Source organism: Exophiala bonariae, assembly GCF_035927105.1.
Source record: "Exophiala bonariae strain CCFEE 5792 chromosome Unknown scaffold_5, whole genome shotgun sequence".
NCBI classification, from domain to species: Eukaryota; Fungi; Ascomycota; class Eurotiomycetes; order Chaetothyriales; family Herpotrichiellaceae; genus Exophiala; species Exophiala bonariae.
In genome coordinates this window covers 1,252,485-1,278,147 of record NW_027042480.1, presented here as the reverse complement: position 1 = coordinate 1,278,147, position 25,663 = coordinate 1,252,485, and the positions used below count along the sequence as shown (strand labels likewise).

At 48.6% G+C, this 25,663-nt stretch overlaps 7 protein-coding genes across 7 annotated transcripts; 2 read left to right on the top strand and 5 right to left on the bottom strand.

The window, feature by feature from the left end:
• Nucleotides 1-284: 284 nt before the first annotated feature.
• Nucleotides 285-848, bottom strand: LTR84_011217 (uncharacterized protein; the record flags this gene model as incomplete). Its single annotated transcript, XM_064854750.1, has 1 exon — nucleotides 285-848. One exon carries the CDS (start codon nucleotides 846-848, stop codon nucleotides 285-287), a length of 564 nt encoding a protein of 187 aa, XP_064709476.1.
• Nucleotides 849-1,644: 796 nt separating this feature from the next.
• LTR84_011216 (uncharacterized protein) lies at nucleotides 1,645-1,956 on the bottom strand (the record flags this gene model as incomplete). Its single annotated transcript, XM_064854749.1, has 1 exon — nucleotides 1,645-1,956. One exon carries the CDS (start codon nucleotides 1,954-1,956, stop codon nucleotides 1,645-1,647), a length of 312 nt encoding a protein of 103 aa, XP_064709475.1.
• Nucleotides 1,957-3,387: 1,431 nt separating this feature from the next.
• Nucleotides 3,388-3,930, bottom strand: LTR84_011215 (uncharacterized protein; the record flags this gene model as incomplete). Its single annotated transcript, XM_064854748.1, has 1 exon — nucleotides 3,388-3,930. The coding sequence occupies one exon, from the start codon at nucleotides 3,928-3,930 to the stop codon at nucleotides 3,388-3,390; it is 543 nt and encodes a 180-aa protein (XP_064709474.1).
• A 1,080-nt stretch (nucleotides 3,931-5,010) lies between these two features.
• On the bottom strand, nucleotides 5,011-5,613 carry LTR84_011214 (uncharacterized protein; the record flags this gene model as incomplete). Its single annotated transcript, XM_064854747.1, has 1 exon — nucleotides 5,011-5,613. One exon carries the CDS (start codon nucleotides 5,611-5,613, stop codon nucleotides 5,011-5,013), a length of 603 nt encoding a protein of 200 aa, XP_064709473.1.
• A 1,757-nt stretch (nucleotides 5,614-7,370) lies between these two features.
• Nucleotides 7,371-10,179, top strand: LTR84_011213 (uncharacterized protein; the record flags this gene model as incomplete). Its single annotated transcript, XM_064854746.1, has 2 exons — nucleotides 7,371-7,377; nucleotides 7,445-10,179. The coding sequence occupies 2 exons, from the start codon at nucleotides 7,371-7,373 to the stop codon at nucleotides 10,177-10,179; spliced, it is 2,742 nt and encodes a 913-aa protein (XP_064709472.1).
• A 6,400-nt stretch (nucleotides 10,180-16,579) lies between these two features.
• On the top strand, nucleotides 16,580-17,674 carry LTR84_011212 (uncharacterized protein; the record flags this gene model as incomplete). The annotated part of the gene is made up of 2 exons (XM_064854745.1): nucleotides 16,580-16,739; nucleotides 16,806-17,674. The coding sequence occupies 2 exons, from the start codon at nucleotides 16,580-16,582 to the stop codon at nucleotides 17,672-17,674; spliced, it is 1,029 nt and encodes a 342-aa protein (XP_064709471.1).
• Nucleotides 17,675-21,565: 3,891 nt separating this feature from the next.
• RAS1 (Ras GTPase) lies at nucleotides 21,566-22,353 on the bottom strand (the record flags this gene model as incomplete). Its single annotated transcript, XM_064854744.1, has 2 exons — nucleotides 21,566-22,216; nucleotides 22,273-22,353. The coding sequence occupies 2 exons, from the start codon at nucleotides 22,351-22,353 to the stop codon at nucleotides 21,566-21,568; spliced, it is 732 nt and encodes a 243-aa protein (XP_064709470.1).
• Between the last annotated feature and the right edge of the window lie 3,310 nt (nucleotides 22,354-25,663).

Here is a 25,663-nt window from a genome sequence, read left to right as displayed (position 1 = left end):
GTTACGTTCAACAGCATGCAACGGCGGTAGGTACTAGTATCATATACTTGCTCATATATTAATGCTATAGAAGAAAGCTGATTCCAGCCGGCCTACCATCGCTGAAGGCTTAAAATCATACATCAAGAGCTCTCTATGGGCCCTTGCCAGGCATACCTGACGCCAGCGGTTGCTGAGAATCCTTGGATGAGCAGACTCTCCCAATCTCACTGCTGTCTCAGGCTGCTCGAACACATCGGACACCCGCAGGGTTTTACCGTGGCCACATGTACCGCGAAGCATCTCTAGTATCCGCCACGAGCGCGTTCTGCACGCTTCTCCTGAGCAAGCCGTTCTGCTTCCGCCGAAACCGGCACATATCGATACTTCGGGCCCACGGCATAACTGTCTGGCTCACGACACTCATGGTCATCATTGGCATAGTGCTTCTCACTGTGGCTGAATCCCGGGCTCGAATCTGCGTACGCAAAGTCCTGGTGCGCCACGCCATAACGATCGAGATCACGCACGGCCGCACGATTGCCTTTGGAGGTCGCCTCCCTATCTTCGACATGCCGCGGGTTATCGTCATACTTTCCGGACCGCTTGTTCAGCGACCACTTCCGCTCTGACTGTGGTGCATCCTTGCGAACGTACCAGTGCGAGAACTCCTTGCGTCTGTTTTTGGTCCGGGCTTCGTCGAAGTGGTGCTTCTGAGGCGCATCCTCGTCCGGTTCATCGTCTGAGTAGTCAGAATAGCGGGATGATTCGCGTTCGCGTTCTTTGCCCTTTCCCTTGCCCTCGTAGGAGTCGCGACTTCCGCTCCGGTTCCGAGAATAAGCGTCTCGACCACTTTCTCTGCCGGACATTATTGGGATTTCCAAGTGTGGAACGAGGTGGAAATGACTGGCTGTGTAGTGTGAAACAGTATATTGATGGTAATATTGAATCTGAGGCTTGAACTTGCTGTTCTCGGTTTGATAATTGGTAAAGGTTTGCAGAAAACAAGTTTTTTCGGTGCTCCTTTTATGCTGGATTTCCGTTTGATAGTACTCATCCTGTGTCACAATATAGGTATAACCTCACTGTGACATGGTGTGGACAACTCACAATCACAATGGTGAGCAGGATGACCACAACTCTTGTTTGTGGGTGGTGGAACTGAGAAAGGAGTCAATGCTCCAAGGACTCCTCCCTGTCAGAAGTTCTTCTCTACCCACATGCGAGTCACTGGGCAGGGTTTATCCTCTCGATGTCACATTATGTTGAGCGTACTACTTTGTCGTGAATGATGAGCGAAAACTGGAATGAGACTGGAACGGCGGCCGCTTGCAATGGAAGACGTGTTAGTATACACAGAAGGACCACGGTTCCGAAATTTGAAACGAACGAGGTTCGTTGAATCCTTAAGCAGAGGAACCTCATTGATTGCAGGGACGAGCAGACACCAAAACTTCCAAGTTACAAGCGTGACCGGACTCGACGTACAGAAAGTACATAACCTTCTAAGCAGGATGGTAGTCTGTTACTACTTACAGGAAGCTATCTGGGTAAGTAGGGCAAGTCCCTCCCAGGTACCACCACCCTATACGCAAATCCTGGCATTAAAAAATGCCAAAGCATATGCGAGGAAGAGCTTCTAGTCGGTACGTCCACGTCGTGACTCTACCTAGATCTAGAAGTCCAATGCTTCGGATCGTCCTTGGCGTATGCAAAATCCCTTCCTTGGATTTGATTCTCGGCCCTGTTTTTGGCCGCATTGTTACTGTCTTTGGTGACAGCATCCCCTTTCTCCATGTTGCGCTCCGTCTTCTGCGCAGGATACGAAAAGTTTTCTCGAACCTTTTCCTTGAACTTGTGTTCAAACTGATTGGCATTACCCTTGGGATACAGGTCGGGGTATTTCTCCCTCATTGCCTTGGTGCTGTTGGTCAAGTGGATTTCTTTGTATCGGTCATCATAACTTTGGTCTGCCATGGTTGCGAAGCATCGAAATTCTGGGAATGTGGTTCTGGAAACTCAAGAAGATAACAGAGCTTTTGGTCTTTTGTTTTGGGATTGATCGATGGCGATGGATTGTGGTGGTGAGGATTTAAGGAGCAACAAGTCTGTTTATTTTATACCCATATATCTGAGCGTCACATACATGAATGCTATCCATCATTTCTGGTAGCTATGACTTCTGTGGTATCTCCAAGTCACGAAGACAAGGCTCAGACTTGACGTAGGACATGAATGGCCATGTCTCGACTGGGCGGGCTGGATTCGTGTGACTGCCCGGTGGTTTTGTGACATTATAAAAACTCCCCGGGCATCATCAAACCCAATCACCTCTGGCATGGATTTTCGATGTGGTGTTTGCAACTGTTTATTTGAAAAGTGGTTGTCAACAATTTTGTGAGTGGAAAATTATTAGCATGGGTGTAATTGACCTCGGGGAAGGCGTAGAGCTTCCAGTTACTGGTAGAAAGGGGTATCTTATTGTGTCAGGATCAGAACCCACGTCACACGAGAGGTTCACTCATCTCTAGAAAACGATAAATGAAGGCTGGTGATTCATTGTAATAAAATCGAGAGTCACCCACCTACCTTTACACAGAGAAGAGAGAGAAGGAGTGATGAATATCTAGGGGATGTGCCCGCATGACGGATGAAGACACAGAGAGCGATGACTACTATGCAGGACCACTTCTGCTTGAAGCGTGTTCTTAGACGCTTCATATTGAACCTCCAATTCACCAATTTTGTTTATCCCTCCTATATTCTATGTTTACAGTCATGAATTACCAAAAAAAGGGGGTTCTCCCAAGCCAGATTCGAACTCCAGTCTTTCCAAGTGACAAAAAAGTTTGACGGCAATTTTGTTCTCAACCCACGATCCCTCAGAAGCCCACTTGAATTTGTAACCCAGCTCAGGTTGCTAGATCCCCTGAGTGCGCACTAATACCTCCTCCTATAGACAGGCAGTCCCAAACTTGTTGGGGTGCAACCTTCCCGTCCAGGAGAGAGGCCCAACCGCCAAACCCCATACAGACACCTGAAGATAGATGGGACTCTTTACGGTTGCGCTACCCTACCAGGGGTGTCGTATGTGGAGGCAAATTCAAGGAATCAAATATACCAAGTAGTCTTTTGGGTTCTCCTGGTAGTGAAGCGTTGGAGGGTGACCGCCTGTCCCAGGCTTGAGATTCACAACAAGATAGCGTAAGTGAGCCGAGCAATAGATAGTACTTATCTCATGGCACTCGCTAGCGTGATAATAGAATTCACTGAACTGAGGGTATCTAGAAGAGTAAATAACGACTATAGTACAAACGACAGACTGTGAGAAAACGCAGATGACGTTTGCAGCCTCAGGCAGGTCGTTAGCCAGTGCCTCGTCCTGGAACAGGTAAACAAACCTCCCACTCAGCGCTCAGTGTTCCACTTGTTGATAACATCACGGTCAAGAGACGGGCGACGCTTGAAATCTCCAGACCTACTATGCTTGTAATCATTCTGAGGGTAGGCCCAGTCACTCGCCTCAATTCCCTGCTTGCGAGCCCCGTCAAAATTATCCCTGTTCTCCCAGGAGAACTTCTCGCGCTTGACATGGTCGGCATTGTATCTCTCATCATTTTCATCAATCCTGGTGTTTGACCGCACAGCCTGAGCCTTACGGTGTGTCTTGTCGTTAGCATCCTTTCGTGGATAAATTTCTGTACCGGAGTACTTTTGCTGTGTGGCCTTGGTGGTTCTTGTTAGGTGGTATGAATCGGAAGACCTCTTGTACGATTCTCGTTCACGGGAACTGTGATCATCGGTTCGATCGCCTTCTCGCCCGCGATCATATCGATATCGCTTGAGGTCGTGTTCCTCATCATCTCCCAGGTCATAATCGGCGTATCTGCTACGAGAGCCCCTCGTGGACTCGTAGCCTCGTTCGTTATCCTTACTAGAGGAATACGACATTTTCAGTGATGGTATCTCGCCCCCTGAGGTTAGCTTCAGACTGCCAGTATATTTCAACTAGTAGTAGTACTTGGAAGAAATTTGTTATGGCAAAAGTACTAAACAGAATCTCACTTTGGCTGGGGATTTTATACTATGGGATTGCAGGTATTCATGACTCCGAACCGTCGTCTGGAATATATCGTGTGACAGAGCAGGAGGTTCAGAATCATCGATGGTGAAGCACAAAGAATCGAACGGATAGCATGTCATGCCCAGGTATTGCAACGTGTCTCTGCTGTGAGACCTCGGATTGTGAGCTTCCGTTAGGATTTGGATTACCCTTCGTGATTGAAGCCCGGCCTTCAACCTCTGACTCTCGATTCATTTCATGGGATGCATTGTCAAAGACGCTTACTCGTAGCTCGTTTGCATTTCCATCTCCTGAGTCCAAACGCCAGAGGATGACAGCTGCTTCGTCTTCCACGAATCTTGGGAGGCTTCCGACCTCCAATGTGTTGGAGCGGCATGTTGCCGGTATACCGAGGCATGGTAGCAGTCAGATTGTCCATGGCGACTCAATTATGTCTTGAGAAAACAGAAGCTCAATGATTCTTGGATGAGTCGTGCTCAGCATGAAGTTGATGTCAGAGTCACCTCAAAATCAAATCGTTCAGTCCCACAGCCGTCAGGCCCCTTCTTGGCAGAAGCAAAGAAATTGGAGGTAACAAGGCTTTGACGAAAAGGGGTTCTTCACAACCAACAAATAAACTTTTCAATCAGCAAGAACACAAATAATCCAATTAACTACTTGTGCAATTAATTGGAGTGTGGTTTATTGGTTTCCATTGCACTCAAGAAACATGCTAGATACGACTAAGCTCTCCAGCATTCATGCGTTGCAGCTGCGCAGATAACCAACACGTCGGAAATCATGTCGTTTCGATAATACCCACGACAATCCAAAGGATGCAGAAGCTAGTTTAAATTCATGGAACGTGAGAAGCTGTTTCTCTCGAAGTCACAAGTACAATATAATTTGAGGACATATCGTCTTGAGAAAAGAGCTTGGTGAACGTGGCTCACTGAGACTTCCGACAATCACCGCTTTCCTTTACCCTTTCCTTCCGGACTGGGTGTGTCGTACTTTGAATAATAACCGTCAGGACTAAGCCCACAGGCCGGAGTCAGGGCTTCGCGCGGGTCTCGATAATTATTGGAAGAGGAGTGTTCTTTCGGATATGCGAAGTCTCGAACACTGATGCCATATGCAGGACTCTGTTCCATCACCTGTGCGTTTCCTTCGGAACACTCCAGTCGCTCTCTTCGGTGCGCTGCATATCCTGCTTCATCGTTAGAGTGGTCGCTACGATACACGTCAGCCCTGTTCCATTGTTTCAGGTACGTCTCCTCAGCTCCTGCGTTTTGGGAAGGCCAATAGCTTTTGACACTTGGATTTCTCTTCATCTCCTCCGTCCTATGTCTGTTCTGTTGGTAGAGTTCCTCACGGGAGTTAGCATAGTTGCTGTAGTGATCTACTGGCACCGCCTTGTGAGATCCCGTGAATGTCTCGTCATCACGGGCCCGCCTTGCCCGGTCGGATTGGCGAGCTGCTGCTTGTCGTTCGAGGCGTTCTTCTTCCTCCCTTCTCGAGCGAGAGGATCCTTGACCCTCGGAGCCCCAGCGTCCTGTGCGGTCTGCCATGATAAAATGGACGGAGAAATCAAATGGTTCGTAATGCTTGGTTGTCAACCACGGCTTTGGATATACAATGCTTCAAGACAGTGCGATGGGCGCAATTATTTGTCGAACTATAAAGAATTCATGGGGCAGAAGTAAGCGAATTTATAGGCGACATCGTGGGCACTGTGACTCGAAAGCGCCATTATGCAGGGTGACATGACTACTGATCAACGTGTATCGTTTTCTGACGGCCAGGTATAAAGTCATGGAATGAGTTGAATGTCGTGGTAGATGACGAACGGGACTCGTTTACTATCTGGTATGAGAAAAGGAAAGAAACGTGGTAGAGTACTGTTATAAGTTAAGATTGTGTCTCTGAAAACGGGTAATCCTCTTTCCAACGATTATGACTGAGTTAGCTTTTCGAATCCCCTCGCCTGCACTGTAACCCTGTTATCATGTCCGAATGGGTAATAGTAACATCAACAGGAAGCGTTGGATGAGTGGAACATTCTCTCACATTAGCAATACACATCTCCATGTCTTCTCATCGAGTCAAAGCATCCCTGCTGGCTCACAAGCCACATGTACAGTATCTGCCTCATCTGCTCTGCAAGTCGACAACTCATGAAGCACCTCATCAAGGAGATAGATATGGGCTTTGTGTAACATTGCAATCGTGGCAGTAAAAGCTCGAGAGTACATGAAGCGCTCCGTGGTAACAGGGCTCGAAATGGTTGCGATCAGCTTCCAAGCCATGGCCATATACGTTGTGGTAAAGCCGCGTGGGAATGATCGCTATGGTCCACAGTCCGCAGCTTGTATGTGATTTATGAGATGTCTTCTTTGTCAAAGGGGTACTTCAAATATCCCAAGGCTTCGGTGATTGAAGTGCAAGATTGAGATCAGGAGAGGGAATCCTGTCGCCCAAATCTCGCCATGGTCATTAGTGACACATTGTGTCCCAAAACAGTTAGATCTCCCTCTAGCTGTGGATAGTGCATTTCCCCACCACTAAGGGGTTTGGAGAGGCTCACTTTGGAAGGTGAAGCGCGTATTTTGGAGGGGAAGTCAATTTTGGAGCAATTCCGCACCTTCTCCGTCCCTGCACCAGTGATGTCAAGCGCATTACTGAGCCTTTTCAAAACATTTTATTGCATTCTTTCCGCCCGCTACTGAAAAGACTCAACATGTATGATGGCCCTGTCTGATGTGCGGGACTATGTACTAGTCATTGAGAGCAATAAGGCCGAGGCTATTGCAATTGCAAAGTCGGCTGCACAGAGTGAGTTGGTCAACCCGGACACTGGAGCCGTTACTCACATCTGAGCCTAGAACTAGAAAGCCATGACACCACCCTCATACAGCTCGTTCAATCTTTGGGCGAGTACATCAACGATGAGGACGAAAAGATCCGTGCCCGCGCGGTCTCCTATCTAGTCGCCGTTCTTTCTTTCCTACCCCCAAAGTTCCTTTCTCGACAACAGATCCACGTCTTGTGCCAGTTTCTCTGCGACCGGATCGAAGATGGAGGTGCCATTGAGGGGCTGTCTCAGCTACAGACCCTTGATAGGTTTACAACAGACATGGCGCAGACTGTTTTGAAAACGTATGTGCAACCCCTCACGCGACAACGGTCCTTAGACATGCCCCATACAGTCGTCTGGCAGCAGGCTATGGCAAAAACATTTGACTGATCATGGGCAGACTGTTTGTACATTTCACGGACCTGCAGTCCCTAAATCAAGCAGGAAGATATCGAGTCCTTCAACTACTTAATGGTCTGTTGGACCATCATCGAAAAGGTATGACCCTCAAGATCATCGAAACTGGCGCGATCTAACGTATCAAGCGATTCGAGCAATGGGCGACGAATCTTTGGTTGGGGTGGTAAATCTGGTCTCCGGCGAAAAAGATCCACGAAATCTTATGCTCATTTTCTCCATGCTACGAGTTCTGATGGTCGAATGGGATATCACGGCGCATATTGAACTCATGTTCGACTCGGTTTACGCATACTTCCCAATCACATTCCGACCTCCTCCAAACGATCCCTACGGTATTACAGCACAGGACCTGAAAGATCGTCTCCGTGACTGTCTCGCATGCACTGGACTTTTCGCACCCCACACGTTCCCTAATATGCTTGATCGCCTTGACTCGACGTCCAATCCAGTCAAAAGGGATGTTCTCACGACTCTTACAGCCTGTGCGGCAAACTACGATCCCAAGATCCTGAGTCAGTATTCAATTACATTGTGGGATGCTGTCAAATTTGAAGTGCTTCAAGCACAGGAGCCCGAACTAGCCGAGGAGGCATTGAATGTGCTGCAAGCCATATCCGGTTGCTTATCAAAATTACCTATTACTGAAACAGCTACTTCTCCACTTCTCCAATACCTGAGGCCGATCAATAAGGAATGCTTAGAGCACCTCCAGGAGCCCGCATCTCGACAGGCAAAAGCTTCCGGTGATATTTTGAAAGCGGTGTCTTCGGCTTCCCTGGCAGCCTTTGAACTTGTAATAAAGACTGTCGGCCCGGCGCTCCTTACTTTGTATCAATCAGCAGATGGACTGCTCCACCAGAGAGCTGTTCTAGAGTTCGCAAACAAACTATTTGAGGCCGCCATCGAAGTATATGGATCTTGGTCGACGGTAAGTGAGAAAAATCCTCAAGGCCGGGAGAACATTCTGTGTGAATTCAAGGACAAGCTTGTCGCTATCTACAGCCAGGCACTGATGGGCACGGTCAAAGAAGAGGTCTCTTATCGCCTTATTGCAGCTACTGGATTGCTCTTGATATCCAAGATGAATTCGTTACTCCCAGACAACGAAATCGGACTTTTTGTTCAATACTTTGATGATATTGTTCTCAAAGAAGAATCCTACGGTCGAGATGAGCTCAAAGCAAAATCAATGACCGCTTTAGCCGAAATTTCCAAATTCAAACCAGCATTGATTTCTGATATCACTTTCCCTGCATTCATGGCATGCTTGCCAGATGATGAGACTGCAGCAGTATCGACCGATTACAAATCTGTCCTAGGTGGTTTGGCCGAGATAAGTGTCGAGAAAACTCTGCTTGAGATATTGATGAGGCGTCTCTTGAACAAGCTTGATTTCCTTTTCAATTCGGAGCAACAACTGTCGTACCCGTATACGATGGCTATACTTGGAGCAATTCTATATGTGCTCAACAAATCAGCTGCCGATCAGCAAACTTCCTTGGATACTTATTATGAGCGAGTTGTGGTCGGGCTATCTCGGAAGACAGCCGAATCTCAGAAAGGTCCTCTTGAGGATGAACATGTTGTTGATTTGCTTGGTCGGATAATGAATCTGATCGTGCGCCGGTCCTCAAAGGAAGCAATTCAACGAGCCGGCGAGAACATTTACACCCTGTTTCAGCTCCATCAAAATACCCCAAGTCCAGAATTGCTAGCAGCACATCTGGAAGCCTCAACCACCACCATTCTATCCACTTGGCTCTTAGCAGCTATACCACGACGGACACCATCGCCGCTTTTGACGAAGTCTCAAATACCACAGACTATTGATGGAATACTGTCAATCACTCCCAGATGCTCAAATAAAGCAATATCACAGAGCTTACTTTCCCAAGTTTCCCTATACGTCAATAAGCACTTGGAGATGACTGAGCTTGGTTTTGTTGATACTCTCCTTTTCAACACCTTGGCATCTTTGAAGGATGAACCTATGGATGACACCCAATCCCATGACTTGGATATCCGACTTATATTTGGTTTAATCAAACCTTTGGTACTTCGCCTGGCTCCCAAAACGAATCAATATCTTGTCAACCTTGTTGATTTACTCGATCAGAAACAGTATCCGAGACAAGTGTCGCAAAAGTCTGCCGTTGGCTTCTCCACGATCCTCGCCCCGGATGATATCCTGTCGAAAACCAATGACGCGCAGATTCGCCTCCTAGCACCGCAGCGAGTGTTCCAAACACTGACGCCTCTCATTTCAGAGAAATTCCGGGCATCGCAGTCTTCAGTCGAGAAAGAGAACTACCTGGTTGCGCTGAGTGGCATCTTAGCCACCGTTCCATCGGAAATCGTCATGCCCGAACTGCCAACGCTACTACCCCTCCTTCTCCAGTCTCTTGATATTACAGACCAGGTCGTCAAGATAGCTACACTCGAAACCCTCGCCATCGTGATCACCAGCAACCCTTCGGCTCTCGACGAAAGTGGCCACATCCCGGCTCTAGTCAAGAGGCTCCTCGCCGTCGCATCCGTGCCTAAAACCAAGAAATCCCTGACGAATGCTGCAACCACCACCAAGGCCTCTCAGCCACAGTCCAACCCATGCCTGCCTGCCAATTTCCCCAAAACACGCCGTCTAGCAACTCGCTGTCTGACACTGCTTCCGAAATACATCACCGAAAGCACGTCGCGTATAAACCCGTTGCTAGCGTTGAAGCGCACGGTCCTGCATGGCCTAACCAGTGTCCTCGACGACGCCAAACGTGACGTGAGAAAAGAAGCCGTCGATGCGCGAGCGGCATGGCTAAGGGGTGTTGACGATGTTGACGACGTTGACGATGAGGAAGACGGTTGATGACTTACCGTGGCTCTTGCGGATCTTGAGTCTCTTTCGAGGCGCTGTATAGTGTTTTAAGTTGCGCATAGACACCTGCTACATGTTGCCTCAAGCGAAGAGGTAGATAAACTAAATAGAAGAGACCCATCATCTAGACAGTGAGTGAGACGTGACCAGTGAAGCCACGTTTCGTTCGAAGTCCGTCCAGTCCTGCAGGGCTTCGATGCCCGCTCTGCCTCGCTGTTCATTATTGTAATCGCGGTCCTACTCGTGTACCCACCCACCACCGACTACCGCGCCGCCCATAATGCTGAAATCCGTGAATTGTTAGTGAGGTATCACTGATGGCGGTCATCTCATTTATGTTGGGACTAGCCACATAGCAGGGTAGACGATTGGCTCATGTTATCTCATGTCATAGCAAAGCGAAGCATAGCACATCATATCATATCATTTATTGCTCCCTATGTGGATTATTGTCCTCTTCTTCTCTTCTTTCTCCTGCGGTAACTTTGAAAATCAGGGGGGTATCTTAAATCAAACGACAAACATGAAACATGACAGTATGCAATGAGATGGCCAGGTAATTCAGCCCTGGTGGATGCCCCGATATCTGCGAATTGGCAGCCTTGCTCATCTTCCATTCATGCATGGGCTGTCCAATCTCCATTTTCCTCCAAATGTTCACCAAATTGACCGTACTCTTCGTTGTGGTCCCAATAGGAATGATGATGGCGTGCGAGCTTGTAGACTGTCCCTTCAACGTCGTTACTCTCGTAGTAGGGAGAATCATCTTGGGTATTAGTGTTCAAAATCAGCATGCACCTCTTCCTCGGGCAATCCATCCTGTCCAAAATAGCTGTCGATCTTGAAAATCCACTCCAACTTCTGACTTTCGCTTCTGGCCGCGAAAAGAAATGTATTTTGCTCTCCATACACAGCGAACACATGTGCGAGTCCGTGGTGCAGATCACTGCTTGCTGTCCGCTTGTGACCATTTCCAGGACTTCGACCATATGAATCACCTGTCGAAGCAGACGGACTACTCCCAAGCAATCTTTTGAAATCCGGGTCATGGTCGATCCGCGCGTGCGTAAGGTTGATGGCGTTAATCGCCTCTCCATTCGGAACCGAGTGTATATACAAATATGGAGGGCGGAGGTCGATAAAGCGACGTTTCCATTGCATGCTGCTTCCAGTATTGGCCGAGGTCGTGGGTGAAGGAGGATAGTCTTCAGAGGGCATAAGAAGATAGCCTGATTTGAGTGAAACAGGATTTTTACCCATTGCCATCACCCTCGCGAGGTATCTGATCTTGCGTTGTAAAGAAGGATCGTGCGGATTTCGTGCAGGAGATGTGTCTGTCTTGTGACCATGTTGTTCATCATCGAATATAGGATTTGATAATTCGACGCTGCGTTTCTGCCATATGGCGAGAAATTTCCGAAGGAGCTGTTCTTCTCGTGCATCAATGTTTGATGGTGAGGTCGCTCTGGAACGAATTTTGCTAATACTCAATCTCCGCAATCCAAGAGTTGCTTTGGCCGATTCGATATCCTGCAACTGCTGCTTTTTGCGCCGACCAACCAAGTAGTCCTTCACGAGAGAAATGCCCCTTGGCTTCCAATTGCCTAGGTGCTCCTCTCCATTGATGTAGTTTTTTGATGTATCCAATCGCCAAAGATCTGCGGCACGTTTCGCACTGACTGGTCGAACGACGATAGAAAAGATTCCATCTGTAGAATGGGTGATTCGTGTTTGGCTCCAGAATGATTTAAACATTGATTGAGGACGAACATATGACCTAGGCAATATCTGGAGTTGCTGCTCGATAGAAAATGTCATTGATTGGTCGAGTCGAGATGAGACTACGTCCCAGGAAAGGAGGATTTGTATTCGGGACAGCTCATTCGTCACACGATCGAGAAGAAGCGACTTGTGAAGTGAACTATCCCATTGCCCAACAATAGTAATATTGGAAGTTCCATCGGCATTGTCGCGAATCATTGGCTCTTGGATCTGTTTCAATGGTATATCAGGCGTAGTCGATCCAAGGTCCGCAATGCGCCCAGATGAGTCGATGAAATGAATTTTGCCAATTCGCAAAGCTTTGAGATCATCCCAAGGGAGGCCTTCGGTAAGACTGTGGGTCATGGTGACAGAGATGCGGCGTTGGAGACCCTGATGAAGCTGAAAAGAGCCAGTATCATCCGCACTGTTCTGAAGGACCTCAACAGGTAAGTACTGACCATTCTCAGCAAGTTCAAGTAGTTGTACCTTAGCAAACACATCATGGCGCTCTTCGAGATTATATTCCGACTCGGGAAGACGTGGAATCGATTGTTCATCATGGGGTTGGTTGCTCATTTCACGTAGTTCATCCCAACTATTAAGCTTATCCAAGTGGGTGGAAGTGACCTGTGCAAAGATGGCAATTTTCATGATAGCAGATTTTTCGCCTGCAGAATGAACACTGAGGTGATGGATACTTTCGAAACGAATCGGCCCATCACCAAAGCCACTGACAGGTTGTGTCGTAGCCACACTCTCATCGGATGTACCAAGAACCATCATTTGAGCGTGAACCTGAGTACCTTCATGTTCGGCAAACCCGGCCAGATCTCGCATAATGATGTTGAACTTGACACTGGATGGTGGTGATTCGGCTAAAGATGGTTCTAGTGACAGTCGAACTCTGCCCACAACTTGTCTCGTTGATGGTGAAGATATTTCAACCACAAAATCTTGAACTCTTGTCTCGAAGACTGCAGTCAAAGGAATACTCCCATCACCAACCAGTGAGAATAATGGTTGATCCGAGTCCCTGAAAGGATTGTCCATACGGAAATGCTGTAAATATTCGGGTTGGTTCTTGAACTGATGCATCTGCCTCATCTTGGCCACTCGTAATTGTAATTTTTCCAATGACCATAGGTGTATGCAGTCCAGCTGGTTATCAATAACGCGGGCAGCAAGGCAAGGCTTGTGGGCATTTGCCAAAGCATCGTCGTCATCGATGGAGATATCGTGAAGGATAAGGTCGTAAGAAGAACCACGCTCTTGACCCAAGTCCAGGATGACGAACTGAAATTGAGTCTCTTGCTCCAGGAGCTTGCTCATGACTTGTGCCTCCTTGAGAAGGGCAGCATTTTGAAGTATGGATTCCGCAATCAGAACATAGTTACGCTGCTGCCACTTTGCAACGACATTGCGTGCAATGGCAATTTCAGAAGCGCTAAGGGGTATGAATCCTGCCGGGGTCCGGGCTGCGTCTCGTGTTCGGACTTCCAGGTCGATCTGCTTGATCTGTTCTTCGTATGCCTCCTTCTGTTTGCGAAGCTCTTCTTGAAATCGCTCTTTTGCCTGTTCGAGCTCCTGTTGCATTTGTAATTTTTGTGCTTCTTGTTCTGCTTGTCTCTCTGCTCGCTCAGAGGCTATCCGCTCATCGTCAGCAATTCTTTGCTGTTCAGCTGATTGGGCTTCCTGCATAAATTGAGCGGCTGTTAAGGTGTCATCACCTCGTTGAGAATCTGCATTTGTTGAAGGTGTTGCAGGCAGGGTGAGTGCAGTATCGAGAGAGAAGTTATCAATTGTACCGCCTGACATGTACTTGTCTCGGACAAGAAAGGACGAGAGGTCGTCAGAGTCGTCATCAAGCTCACCGATTCTGGCCTCCGGTCGACCACGTCGCTCCTCACGAGCTCGTTGAATGTTCTCAAGTAAATTATCCAGTTCCTCATCTGTAAGTTGAGTAATTTTTTGGTCCGATCCAAGCAGAGCTCCTGCCGCCTCCCGCCTTGCAAAAGACCAATCCGATTCTCGATTACCTAAGCCAGGTGACTGAGCTCTGCTAGAGTCCCCATCGAACTCAGACCCGGCAGTGCTCCAGGAGCGCTCGTGACCTGGTCGGAATGGTGTGGGTGATGGAGAATTCATTTGACTGGCAGTAACCGAGTGTCTCAGCAGACTTCTCTCAGCACGCTCTGCCTTTGCTTCCAGAGGATTGTTGAAACGGAAGATATGGAAATCTCCCAGAATGATGCGGTTCCCACTTCTGAGCCTCTTAGCTTTGTCGACACGGATACCATTGACCATGACCGCAGCACCTTCATTAGGGATGATTGTGACCACGTTCTCGACATTCTCGAGTCTGCAATGATGCTCTAGAATCTTGAATCCATTCAGTCTGATCTCAGAGGCGGTTTCTGCCTCAACATTTCCCACAGTCGTTATGCCAGGCTTCAGATTGTAGACGAGGCATTCAGCAAGGAGCGGGTCGTCACTCAGATTGACCAAATGTGGCATTTTCTTTGGAGTGCTCATTCCCACATTTCCCTTCTCGATACTGATGCCCAATTCCTCAAGAGCCGCTTCTCTTTCTTTATGAATTTGTTCCGTATTCTGAAGCTTTTCCTCCCAGGTTTGATTCAGATCTTTATACAATTTTTCACTTTGATTGAGCTGATCCATGATCTCAGCCTTGCTCACTTTTTTGATCGAGCCATCGGCCTGAACCATGGAGACCATTTGTTTATCGAGGGGGGTGTCAGGAGGGTATATTTCTTCTCCAACACCAGCGTTTCCACCTCCAAGTTGACCTCTGAGTTTGGCTAATTCTTCTTTGAGTTCACGGATCATCCGTGCGTTCGGATCTTCATTGATCACGGCATGATTCTTGATTCTTTTGGCGGAATCAGCATAACGCAGGGTACTCAGAGTTTCATCAAAATTGATGTCGGCTGGAGAAATCGCCGCAATCATGGCAGTCATACTGTTACCGCCGAGAGAGTCTTTCAAGAGCCATGTCAAGACGGAGTCTCGATAGGGGACTTTGAGACCCTTCTTGCCGGACGACAAGTCGGCCAATGCTGCAATGACGCGCCCAAGAGTAGAGAGTGATCTGTTGATCTCGGCACCTTCTTTCAACCGAGCACCAGTTGCCCCAGTCGAGGTAGCTCTTTCAGAACCCGCCAAATCGACCAGAGATATTTTGGCTACTTTTTCGGTGTCCATGGAAGTCTCTGAATCGTGTCGCTTTTGAGTGAGAGTCAAAGTAAAGACAGCATGTGAACGGCTGGAGGTCTCGTTCATGTTGGTGGCAGCAACGGTTCGGGCTTTGTTACCCTCGTCCATCAGATTTTCGATTTCCTGAAAAGACCTTACAGCCAGCTTTGCGAGATCCTCCACATATGGACCAGTGGAAGGGTGCTCTCTGACTCTTAGATTGCCCTTTGTCGCAGGGTTCAACAAGTCTCGCACTCGTTCATTGTAAATCTCGAGGTAAGATACCTCAACTGTGCATGTCAAATTGGGATCGGACTGCACCCCATTGATTCTTTCAAACATGTCTCGACAGATTCGAGGGATAACACCCGCATCCTCGCCATAACCCATCATACTATACGACTTGCCTGAACCGGTCTGGCCGTAGGCGAAGATACAGTTGTTGTAACCCTGAAATGCATTGTCGAGAAGAGGGACGCCCAAATCATTGAATAAGTTGTCCTGACCGGCATAGTTTGGATCGGATTTGTTGAAGGACCAGTATGACTTGTCAAACTTGAATGTCTTCTGCGTGTCCGTGGCTCCTTTCCCACCCTTCTTCCCACGCTCATCTATGTCGGGTTGCAAAACAGTTTGATCACCCTGCATCTGAACGATACATTTCGCATTGCGATCATTTTCGCGGCTATTGAATGGTCGCACACGAACCACGACCTTGATGTTACCTCCGCCTCCACCTCCGCCGCTGTTTCCACCAGTTGGTGCCATGCTGAGAGCGTGTTAAGGGGGCAGCGAGTGTGCGAGACGTGGTACCATGGTATGAAGCCGCTGAGTAGGATAGATCGGTGGACACTCTGGTGTATACTGGGGGGAGTTGTTTAGAAGTAGGACCGTGTTCAATGAAGAGTGGAGCGAGTGGAACGGGAGTACTCGGGGAGAATAATGGACTCGAGAAAGAATGATTGGTGATAATATGCGACAAGACTCCAGACAAAATCGATATGCAGTATTGTACTGATGAGATTGTTGATGTAGGTAGATGGCAATAGTCGTACTAGAAATATCCAGGCCACGCATCTCAATCGCTGGGGTAAAGAAATATGAAAAGGGAAATGAAGCCGAGGCGGGAAATTGGCAGGCGCAAGGCTGCACATGCGTGGCGCACTTGCCAGATGGCTGTCACAAGGCTGCCAGTATTACTCCATTGGGCTTAATCTTGTTTATCTAATCCCTGTGCCAACTTCCGCCTGCGTTTCTCTGGCCTTTGTGGCGTCACGGCTGTCACCACCAACTCTACAACCCAATCACTACACTCAGGCCTTTCGCAAACAGAAGCACATGATTCTTCTGAGTCTAGGAATGATCACTCAGTCATCTGCATTATGACAGTGACCCTGTTGTTCATCGCATGAACATGGCTTCCAAATCCACTTCCACAACTCGTCCAGCGCAACCCCGCCGAACCACTAAACGGGGAGCCTTCATCGATGCCCTCTGGCATTGCGATTGTGAACCACGACTGCCCGCAGACAAGTTCCAGGTCAAAAACGGCGGCAAGAATCATGGAAGGTGGTGTATGTTTTCCTCCCACCACGTCAACCGCATAGTTTGCTAGCTGTACCTTACTTACCGCTTCCTAGTCTACACATGCCAAAAGCCCCAACACAAACGCTGTGGCTTCTTCTTATGGTCCGATGATGCAAAAGTCCGCGAGGAGGCCGCTGTCCTGAACAACTCTCGTTCGGAATACCCACCTCTACCTCAGACCCCCCGCAAACCCAACCCTGTTGTTCCCCCAACCCCAGAAACCAACAGGAGACCAGATGATGTCTACCAAAGCTTCCCAAGTCTGGACAAGAAGGTTACCCCCATAGCTCGTAATGATAGTTTCGGATGGTCCTCCAGCGATGACGAGAGTCTTCTCAAGGCCGAACAAGAATTTCTCCTGCAACGACCTCCCTTCGAGACTCCACGCAAAGCTGCTCGCACAACTGCCCTTTCCTCACCAGGAAAGCGGACTCATGGCGATATGGATGCCAAATCTGGTATTGATGAACAGTGGCCCTTGAGTGACGATGTGTTCGCAACGCCTTCGACTTCATATCCTGCCTTATCAACCGGCTTGTTATCCCCCTCCTCCGCAGCTGCCAAGCAACTTTCACAACCAGTTCTTGGTGAGAATACAGGTGAATATTCTGCCCTGACCATGGAAGTTATGGCTATCTTGCGGGGAGTGTCTCTCAGTTCCGAGACTGAGAAGAAGCTGGTTGACGTCCTCGATAAGCATGATTTGCGCACCCAGGGAATCGTTAAAGGTCGAGACATTACACGAGTTGCAGTTCAGACCAAAGAAACGAAGATTGCAGAACTCCAAGCCCGCATTTCAGTGTTAGAAGCAGAGAGGGAGACTAATCGCACCGTAATCTCACTCATGAAGCACGATATCGCTACATCACCCAAGAAGGGTCCTCCCAGGAAGGTCCCCCTAAATCGGCGATCGGAAGTGTGAGCTCCACGAGCATAGCTTGCACATAATGATGCAGCTTGTCTTCGTATTATTATTCATACACTCTACTCACCATGCCCCACTGAACCGGCAGTGACAGCACCATAAGAATGGGCTCTTTTCCCGGGCCAGGGAACATCTGTGGAATACAGCGAGTGAGGGTTTGTGGCTGTATGGTCGACGGAAGGAATGGCTACTTTGATTCAATGCTGTTGCAGCATTTGGAATAAGCAGGTTGTCTTGGTCTTGACACTTGTATTCCTGGCTGACACTGAATGTGAATTGAGGTCCGACTGTGCACAACGCATGACGACTAATGCTCAACAATGAAATCATCGACCACCACCAACTGAAATCTCCATACAAAGCGACTAGTCTCTTCTGAAGGGAAATTGTCTACAGATGTCTCAGGGTGAAGGCACTGACCTTCTCGAACTTTGCGAAGAATTGGATGAACGCGTTCATTGAATCCAAAACCGAATTTGGTGGAGCCTTCTAGTATGACTGCGGAGTACTCCTTACCTGCCCATAGGGCCGGAATCGTTTCTTTGATTCACTTCGGAGATTTCTGACTAAGTTCTGCTCCAATTGCCCACAACCGGCTGTTCTTCACTTGCCATGGTACTCGCACTCAACTTACAACCGACAAAGGGAACGGGTCTCACCATGAACGTTACGGACTCGATATCAATATGATGCTGATCTATAAAGGATACAGAAGCCCGGGGTTGGGTGACATTCACCAATTTTGTGCACCGTTCAACGCCCCTGATTAGAAACTCTTTTTGGCCGCTGTCTCCACGTTTAAGGTCTGAAACCGGATACTTTTATTTACGACATGGGATCCTTACCCGGTGGAAGAGCTCTACTTTCTCGGCCACCTCTCCTCGGAGGATACGAGACAACCCGCCTCGCCTCGTCTAGCCTCGCTTCGCTTCAGCCTCGCATTGCCCCGCCATAGTGTCTTTTCTGGGTGTGGTACTCGTAGAAAGTTTGCTGATATGACGCGACTTCCTCTCCACATGAAGCGTTCGTATAAATACAAGGAAGCAATAAATAAGCCCAATGATAACTTGATCGACGGATACTTTGACGAGAGTCAGGCGTCCTCACCACCCTTGAGTTGCAAATTGCTTCCTACTTGACTTGCAACAAAGCCAAGCCGACGGAGGCCGTGGACGCTCTCCTTACCTGGTGTATTTCCAATCTTCAGATGTGTGCAGAGTGTTTACGCCTACGGGCGATATGAAATGCTTGTAAGCTATTCCGATGCCACTACCGGCACTATTTGGGAATGTGTTGTCATGGAAAATTCCAATCCGTCTTGTTTACTTGTATGCCGTACTAATTTTGATGCCCGTTTCAGGAGACTTGCCAAGTGTCCCTCCTTAATTCCTTATCAACATAATACCCGTCTGTATCCACATTCGCATAGCCACAGCCTCCCACGTTCTGCCCAGTTGTGCTCTCTCCCACACAACATATTCCAGATCCGGTGGCACGTTCGCGCGCTTCCGCGATTAGAACGAAGGCACTGTCGTATCCGTGCCGTGTCTATAGTAGAGACTCAATAATCCTTCCATCAGGCTAGACCTCGGCAGTGGCAGCACAGTACCTGTCGACCTGCATAAGTGCTGCGGTCCGCGTTCCTCGCACCGAGATGACCTGGATGGCTTCAGGCAAGAAAACGGTACAGTAGAACAGCTGCTGAAGAACATGCTATGCTCTCCTCAGAATAGCCGAACGCGCGAGTCTTATCTGCTGAGCAGTAGTAGGAGTACACTCGGTCTGACAGACAAAGACGGGAGGACGACACAAGCAGAGTAAGAAGAAGAAAGTAGTGCTATACCCACACCGAGTGCCGCGACAGCCGGTCCTGGATCGGTTAACTTCCAAGGCTGTTAGTCGGTCGGTGCCATGTAACATGTAACATGTCACCGCACGCGAAGATTAGGGAGTCGTACTCGTACTCGTAGTGCTGGTTGAATATCCGTATCCGTATGATGGTTGGGTGAAGTAGTGGTGACAAAGTGACACACCCACCAGATAGATACTCGATCAATTCTTTGAGGATGGGGGAGTTGGTTATGAATGAGTGCAGCCCGTTAACCTATCGAGTTCCCCCAATAGAGGGCACATGGGGACGTGTTTCATGGATAATCCCTACTCCGTCCTCTCCTCTGGTAGAGAACAACCCTGCGCCATAGATACATGCCAGTGAGAGTTCCTCTCTGTCCCCGCCACTATTGACGGATAGTCCGAAATCTCCGGCATACGGCATCATCGTCGTCGTAGAGAACCGAGGTTCCAGACTGAGGATGATACCCAGATCTGCATATCAGGCCACGGCACGGGCAGCTGCGTACGTACCTCAAATACCTACGAGTAGTGTTTGCAAAAAGAAAGCACTTGTCGTAGTACGCACCAGTAACAATTGGAAGTCAAAAAAGGCGCTCGAAAAAGAGTTCGAGAGTGGGGGTTGGGGAGGGGAAAAAAGAGGTACCGTACAAAGAAGTCTTGGGCCACCACGCGCCGCACCCGTATTCGCACCGTGCCGTAAAAGTTGGGAAACTTGGACTCCCTACGAGTACTTCGTAAGAGTATCTAACAGGCTCGCAACAAGGGAAATTTTCTATTCGTGGTACAAAGCACGACGGTCGGATACAGGGCCACACGGAGTCTCGAAACGGCGTGCCATTAATATGGACCCATTGCGCTGGTCACCATTGGAAGGGATATTCCCTGCAGTCTGTACGTGGTCATATATCCACATGCCCTATTGAGGCCGATCGGTTGGGATATGTCTGTGAGACTATGATTGTGAGGCTTGGAAATATGATCTATTCCTAGTATGCTCGAGATAGCTAGTCAGATATTCCGAGGGAATGGTTGTGCAACTGTTTCGACGCTTGACACAAAGAAATAATCACAACCTCAAGGAATTCCGACCCACTGAAGGCTGAGGTTTGTCTGAAGCCATCCCAATCCCGTTTCTTGGAAGTCCTATCCTTAATGTTCAACTTCGTACTTCAATCCTTCTCGGCCATCAGCCTGGGTCGCGAATACTCCTCTGCAGGGCTGTAATTACCGACCCGCTAGGGTCTGGTTGCTCTCGGCTATGATCCCATTCTCGATCAACTCAGATAACTCAACACCCGGAGCTCCGTTCCCTTGGCCGGCCGGAAAAAGTGATTCAACTGCCCATTTCCTGAATGAGGTGGATTGAAAAAAAACTTGGCTGGTCAGCTGTTCAAGGTAGATCTTCGCATTTGCATGCGCTCTTTGAGGAGGTGTGGCGTGAAATTTGTTATATAATTGATAGGTCGCATAAGGTGTCACACTTGTGATGCAGACATTGTTGCTCGTCACGGCGAACCTGGCTTTAGTTCTGTTTTAACCTTGGCATCGCCCATTGGTTCCACCACACCATCAACTGGAACCAGGTGCACTTCGGCCCCGTCAACAATCTTTTAAGCACCTGTCACAGTGACATGCGCTACAATGGTTGCGGTGCGGCTCCTGTGCTTTTATGTGTTGTCCGCTGTAGTTATATTGACGATAAATCTTGCGCTCAAAACCATAACAAGAAGTCTCGCTAAGGGAGACGACGACTGGTTCCGAGTCGAAACAAGCAGGCATGGCGGAGGTTGACGAAAATGTGTTATACGCGCAAGGGAAAAAAGGTGCTTGCAGCGAGAAAAATCCGCACAGTGGTGATTCTGCACATTTTCGAGAAGGGATAATTGTGGGCGAGAACTGTTCATCAGGTTCGCCGCAAAATTTGAACGATTCGAGCACAGTAGTCTGAATGGGATGCCGTGGAAATACCGCTAATAAGAACTGTTTGGTCGTAAATCGTCTCTCACCCAGGAACGTAACTTGGGCGAATTGTGTTCATAAAATGACGCATTTGGTACCACGGCGCTTATTGTGTTCTCGATAAATTCGTTGATGATCAGGATCATATGGAATGCGCGCTCCAGTATTCGAGCCATACCCGGGTCCTTTGTTGGAATTGATCTGCTTCAGAGGTGCTTGACGTTGTCTCCTGAGTTGTCGCACAACATCATAAAATGCCTTTTCAACATTGATACAGTTCTTGGCCGATGCCTCAACAAACTCGCACCCGAGGTCTCTCGCAAGTGCTTGGCCTTCTTGAGACGACACCTCGCGCTCGTGGTGCTTGTCACTTTTATTGCCTACCAGCATGACCGGGACTGGCCCGGTATAAGTCGGCTGGCCACTCATCTGAGTAGGAAGGTAACTGGCCCCAGTGGGAGAATTGGGATGACCCGACTCCTTGACTCTTTGTACTTGAGAATAAAATTTCTGGATCCTTGTGAAAGAGTTTCTCGAGGTAATACTGTAGACCAAGATAAAACCCTCGCCATCTCGAATCCATTGATCTCGGAGGGCTGTATATTCTTCTTGGCCAGCGGTGTCAAGTACTTCTAGCATGCACGCCTGTTGATCTATCACCACTTGTTTCCGGTACGAATCTTCGATGGTAGGATCATAGGTTTCAACGAAATGATTGAGACATAACTTGTGAAGCGAGTCAGTAACCAACAAGAAAACCAGATAAGACAGAGAACACCTACCTGAATTGTGAGGGCCGTCTTGCCAACTCCTCCATCACCCAACACCACCAGTTTATACAGAGTCATCTTCCCGCCCGACATGTTGCCGGTACTTGGTATCAGTATGTCAAGACGAGGGATTCGTAGGTCGCGGCCTCTTTTTCAGGATATCAAGATCAGGGTCTGGCGGCAAGTTTATGGCTATGTGCAGTGACTGATCCGTGCAGGAGTCTGTGGGTTCGGGGAAATGGTGGATTGTACCAGCGGTAGGGACTTCGGTCTGGACCTTTGGAGAACGTAGAACTGGATCCGCCCAAGGTGCGGGAATGAACTCTTGAGCAACAACCAGAGCGCTGTGGAGATTGGTCGCCAACAGCAAGGTTGCAGAGCGATGTCTCCTCGCACTATTTTACTTAGACGGTCGAGGTGATTTGCAATTGGAATGATCGATCGCTGGTGCAGATGCAGAACCAAGGTGCAGGTGCGGGTTTGAGTGCAGTCGGAGAGAGTTCGAATTTCGGGTTACCAAAGACCGACCCAGTGAGGTAGGGAGTTTTGGAGAAGTGCCAGAGGGTGTGCAGAAAGTGCGATACAAGGTACTGGACACTGTTGGAATAGGACAAGAACGGGCGATGAACGAGGAATGGTTGAATACAGTAGGGAGCAGCGACGAGATCGACGTAGAAATGGGACGCTGCTATATCCGTACGGGGGAAGGGCTTGGAAATTTGTGTGGGTAGGCAGGGAAGAGCGTTGATCTCTGGTTGTCTCTGCCTGTTCCTGTCCGAGTCTCAGCCTGTGCCTGTGGCTATCACCTGCGGCTCGGCTTTTCCGTTGCGCTTCCAGTTGCCCTAGGTAGGCTATGTAGAGAAGGGAGGGGATGTGTGAGTCTCAATGGTGGTGGCGATGGCAGGAGTACTGTGAGAGCAAGAAATGAGTATTCGGGAGAATAACAGTGTTGCAGAGACGAGGATGAGTACCTGTCGTAGTGTGAAAGCACAAACCACGAAATGCCAAATCAATCGGAGTGCCAGTGAGAGTGCCAGTGGGAGTGGGAGTCGGAGTGGTGGGAGTGGATGTGGGAAACTTTCACCGTCAAGGGTTCTGAGACTGGAGTTGGCCGAGTCGGCCTTGCAGGCTGCCAATAATGGTGGACCGCTCTTTCAAGTTGCTTGTACCTTTCCAACTTGAACCTGAATGCAGGCGGGCCGAGGCCGCCTAGATGAGTGGTGAGTTTTGGCTTATTAGTAACAACGGGGACCAGACGGAAGCTGCAAGCTGGACGGTTGGAAACTTAGGCAAGCAATTATAGCGTCCGCGTCCGAGTTGTTGGATACTTGGGTAGTCGTAGTATCCGTACCTAGGTACCTCGTTGGGCAGTGGCAGTGGCAGTGGGAGGAGATCAGACAGAGGTTTCAACAAGAATATCTACAGTAGGCAATGTACCTACTATGTACCGACCAGGTAGCAATCTCATCACCCGGGAGTTGCCAGGTTACACGATCGTCTTTGCCAAAAAGTACTCTATTTGAAAGCTGCATAATAATGTGTTCGATATACTCGGTATGAGAGACTTCATGGGGGAAGAGCAAGGGTTGAAGGGGTGGTTGAGATGATACCAATTATTCAAGGCCTTTCCCACCTGCAGTCTTCTGGACAAGCCTTGAGCCACGAGGCCCACCTGCAAGAACCCCATCTTTTACTGGGGGTTGATTCGCTTTTTGCCATGCTTTGCCTTGCCTACGGATCAGGCTTGTGGGCTCCCTAAGTCAGTGGCAGACGACGGAGGGGATGCGAGTACAAACTAAAAGCTCTGGATGGATACATTGTCGGTGCCAGTGCTGTGACCTCTTGCATGGGTAAAAGGCCCTTCAGCCTCTACTTATCAACTCCACTCTCGTTTGGTTTCTAGAGTCGTAATGTAGCCAAGGACAACCCCGAGAGGAGTGGTTCTGCTGCCATTTGTGACCATGGTACCTAGCGAAGTACCTGGCTGTGAGAACAGACATTCGTACCTCCAGTACCTATATACCGTCCCAATTCTTACTTGATTACAATATATACGATCACGGCCTTCTGTCTAAACCCACCGAATACAAATCACAAGTCTCTTTCTCGCATACCTAGCTGAACGAGTTGTGATGCTGTCGACTCTGAGGCGCACTCGCCGGATTTATTTTGTCCTTGATGGGACCAATTGCTAATGCTTAGCTGCCCAGCTACTATGGAGTGCTAAGTACTCGGTGAGTCGGTATCTGCTTCAAAGCACCAACAGAAGAGGGACCAAACTGAGCGAGGCATTGTTAGTGTCTCGGCCCACATGAAGATTGCTGACCTGACTGTTACCGACCTAAAGACGTTAACTTTGCTGATCTTGGGAGGTGGACAACTAGTACTTCGTAGTCCCCTGCAAACCCTACAGTAGGTAGTTCTATCGGTGAAGAACTTCTGTCAACCGGAGCTCACATCAGGAACTTTCATCACAAACCAATCCTCCAGGTAAACACCTTTCTTTGTTTTTCCGTTCTCAAACGTTGCAATAGCATTCAGTTGCAGACGACTAAAGCTGAGCAAGCCTCTTCTTACCACATCGAGTCACAGGAAAAGTATTCCGTAGATTGAGAATGAGCAACGACGAGAGAGCGATTGAAATTTCGCTAAAGCTCCTTTCATTACACGCTGCGACTCTGAGTCCGAAGTAACCACGAGTAATCGACTCCGGAATTGTCGTTCATGTCTACCCCCTGCAATAATATTGCGTACTCCCGACATCTGAACCCACAGAGATGCATGCTGCAAACGCCACATGATTTGAGTAGTGAGCGAGAGCAAAAACAAAAGCAATGCCTCGATCAGGTGAAACCCTGCAAGGCATTCTTGAAACGTGTTTGAGATAGTACTGGTGTCTTTCTCAATCTCAACGACTATCGAGTCATGTCCCTTGGTCGGTATTTATCTTCAACCGTCAGTCGATGTGCTGTGCGTTCAAGGCGCGCTTCAGTCTCATGCTTCCGCAGAAGCAAGCGCACCTCCAGTACGGAGCATCTGCCCACGTATGTACATGTGAAGTTCTCACCATCTCCATCGGATAAGATAAGTCAGGATAAGGCATGTTATCGCAAAGCTCAAACACAATTCTGTTTGTTTGGGTGACACATCCTAATCGTTAGTGGGTGGCATCTTGATTTTGTTATCAATATTTATCAGAGGGGTCCAAAGTATATACGGTGGAGTGGGATGCTGCAGAATAAGTCCGTGGGGAAGTACGCTGGGGCATGGAGCAATGATAAGTACCTACGAGTAGGTACATAGGTACCGAGTACCTATATCCTCCTTATCACCTCATGTCAATGCATCATGCCATATCTCCCAAAGGTGGCGTTCGCACTTGCTGCATAGTACCTTTCCAATT